General features: G+C 39.8%; 1 protein-coding gene across 1 annotated transcript; it reads left to right on the top strand.

Moving 5' to 3' along the window:
- Positions 1–8: 8 nt before the first annotated feature.
- On the top strand, positions 9–1,933 carry LOC112139808 (the record flags this gene model as incomplete). Its single annotated transcript, XM_024262640.2, is given in 1 exon segment — positions 9–1,933. A coding segment is annotated over 1 exon segment (1,096 nt), but the record flags the coding sequence as incomplete, so codon positions are not given.
- Positions 1,934–2,381: the final 448 nt, after the last annotated feature.

Below are 2,381 nucleotides of genomic sequence, written 5' to 3' on the forward strand. Positions count from 1 at the left end.
GAAGTCAATGAAAGATTAGATGAAGAACAGGTAAAGATGGAAGACGATTTAGGTGAAGTTGTTAGCTCACCTGTGCCTAACGTCGTCGACTCTTCACCAGAAGCTAGCGGACGACAAGATGATGGAAAGGCAACAAATCCACGAGATAGATCCAATGCAATGAAAGTTGATTGTGGAAGGTCTCCAGGATTTGTTCAAGACCATGACTTGAAACTAAAGAGCACTGCATCAGATTCAACTGCAAATAGTGACGTTGACCCAACCGTGGGGTTCTGTAAATTCTCAAACCAATTCAACAACTGCTGGTTCAACGCCACAATGCAGGCCGCCCTGAATCTGAAGTGGGTAAAAGAAAAACTTTGCCCAGAAAAGAAAGAATACTTTCAAGATATATCCCAGATACAAGCATGTTCAAATCTGTTCTTGATTGGCCTTTACCACCCTGGTAAACAATTCAGCTCTTCGTCAATCTCCATCCCTTTGGTCGAAGTGAGTCTTCTGAAAGCTCCACTAAATCTGACAAAACCAAAAGTGATTATAGAATTTGCTAAAGAACTGATGATGTGGTTAGACAAGTGTGGGGTTCAGTCAGCTCTGCATGTCTACAACGTCACCAAGTGTAGATTCTGCAAATCCGTCTCGAATCATTCCAAAGCGTTGAGTTGTCTTTGTTTGCTGCCACCTCCCGAACCGAGGGACGGCATCAACTCGCTCTTCAGACGCTGGATCAAGGACTCCTGCCACAAAAACACATGTGCAATCTGCCATTCAAAGGTCCCAGACGAGGTGGGTTTCAACAAACCCGACGTAATCGTGCTGATAGTACCAAGTGCCACCAAAGCAAAGCCTAAAGTGGACGTGCTCTCATCACAGTACTTGTATGTTCCCGTCGAGGGAGGGGTGCAAATCTACAAACTGTCCGCGGTCATTTGCTCGACAATCGTGTCTGCAGACACTAGTCATTACTACACCTATGTGAATCTGAAGGACAAAATCATCAAGTGTGATGACAGCAGTGTTACCATTGATGACGGCTCCTCAGAGGCTGACATTGAGAAGAATGGCTTCATCTACTTCTACGAAAATATGTCTAGAAAAATCTAATTGTTTGACGTGTCTGTAAAATATGTGATTGCATGCCAAAAAAAGGCATTTTAGATTAAGCTTAGCTTGTTTAGTGTTTATTTTCTGCTTAGCTTTCTGCAGATTATTGGTAGGTCTTTAGCAAATGTAAAAAATAGTAGGCTTTTACATTTTGTGTATTATTAGATAATATTGATACCAGCACCATGGCAAGCTTTGCTTAAAAAAGCAAGTGTAGGGGCTGCTGGGTAATGTGTAGGTTGTTTTAGTCAAATCTTTTTTATTTTTAATTGAGTTTTATTTCGGGGCTCAACCTCAATATTGTTTAGTAGTGTAGGAAATTAATTTGGCTTTGTTTGATAACAAGCAACTTTTTAGTTTAGAGGATAAAACAGGAAACAGTTGGTTTGTTAAAAAAAAAAAAAAAAAAATGAATGAGGGCCCCTTAGAACTGCTGGAAATTTAACTAAATTTTGTTCATATATCTGTTGATACATACTCTAAATGTAACACAAGATTATAACTGAAATTGTTAAAAAAAAAAAAAGAAATTAGATATATGTAGGTAAACATATGTAGTAAGTAAAATAGCTAAATATGTTTAAAAAAAAAAATAAAAGCAGTGGGAGGTTGGCGCCAGTGTTCGGCAGTGGAGCCACCACCAGTGTGTGAATGGGTGAATGGGTCTGTGATTGTGAAGCGCTTTGGGCCCTCGAAGGAGGGTAGAAAGCGCTATACAAGTATACACCATTAACCATTTACCAATTTGAACTAAAAAAAATAGATATATGTAGGTAAACATATGTAGTAAGTAAAATAGCTAAATCTATATGTTTAAAAAAAAAAAAAATAAAAAAATAAAAACATTTTTCCCCTCTGTGATCCGCCACCTTAACGTGGTAGAGGGGTTTGAGGGCTTGAGTGATCCTAGAAGCTGTGCTGTATTGGGTTAACCTTCTTGTTAGGGTCTCCCACAGCAAACAGGTCCTAGGTGACAAGCCGGACTAAGAGCGGTTCAGAATCAATCAATAATCCATCTATCCATCCGTCTATCCATCCATCTTTTATCAACATTTGCCTTCTATGTATCTTAGGATCTCCTCTTTTAGAACAGCGTGTTGATGTCAAAAAATGAAGAGTTGGAGACACCCAAGACGTCAAGAAACGAAGAGCTGGAGACACCCAGGTCAAAAAACAAAGAGTTGGAGACACCCAAGACTTCAAGAAATGATGAGTATTCAACCAGCCAGGTTCTTATCGGTCTACTGCATGGACAGGACACAGGTCTCAGGAGGAAG

This window comes from Oryzias melastigma, unplaced genomic scaffold (assembly GCF_002922805.2).
Source record: "Oryzias melastigma strain HK-1 unplaced genomic scaffold, ASM292280v2 sc02719, whole genome shotgun sequence".
Taxonomy (NCBI): Eukaryota; Metazoa; Chordata; class Actinopteri; order Beloniformes; family Adrianichthyidae; genus Oryzias; species Oryzias melastigma.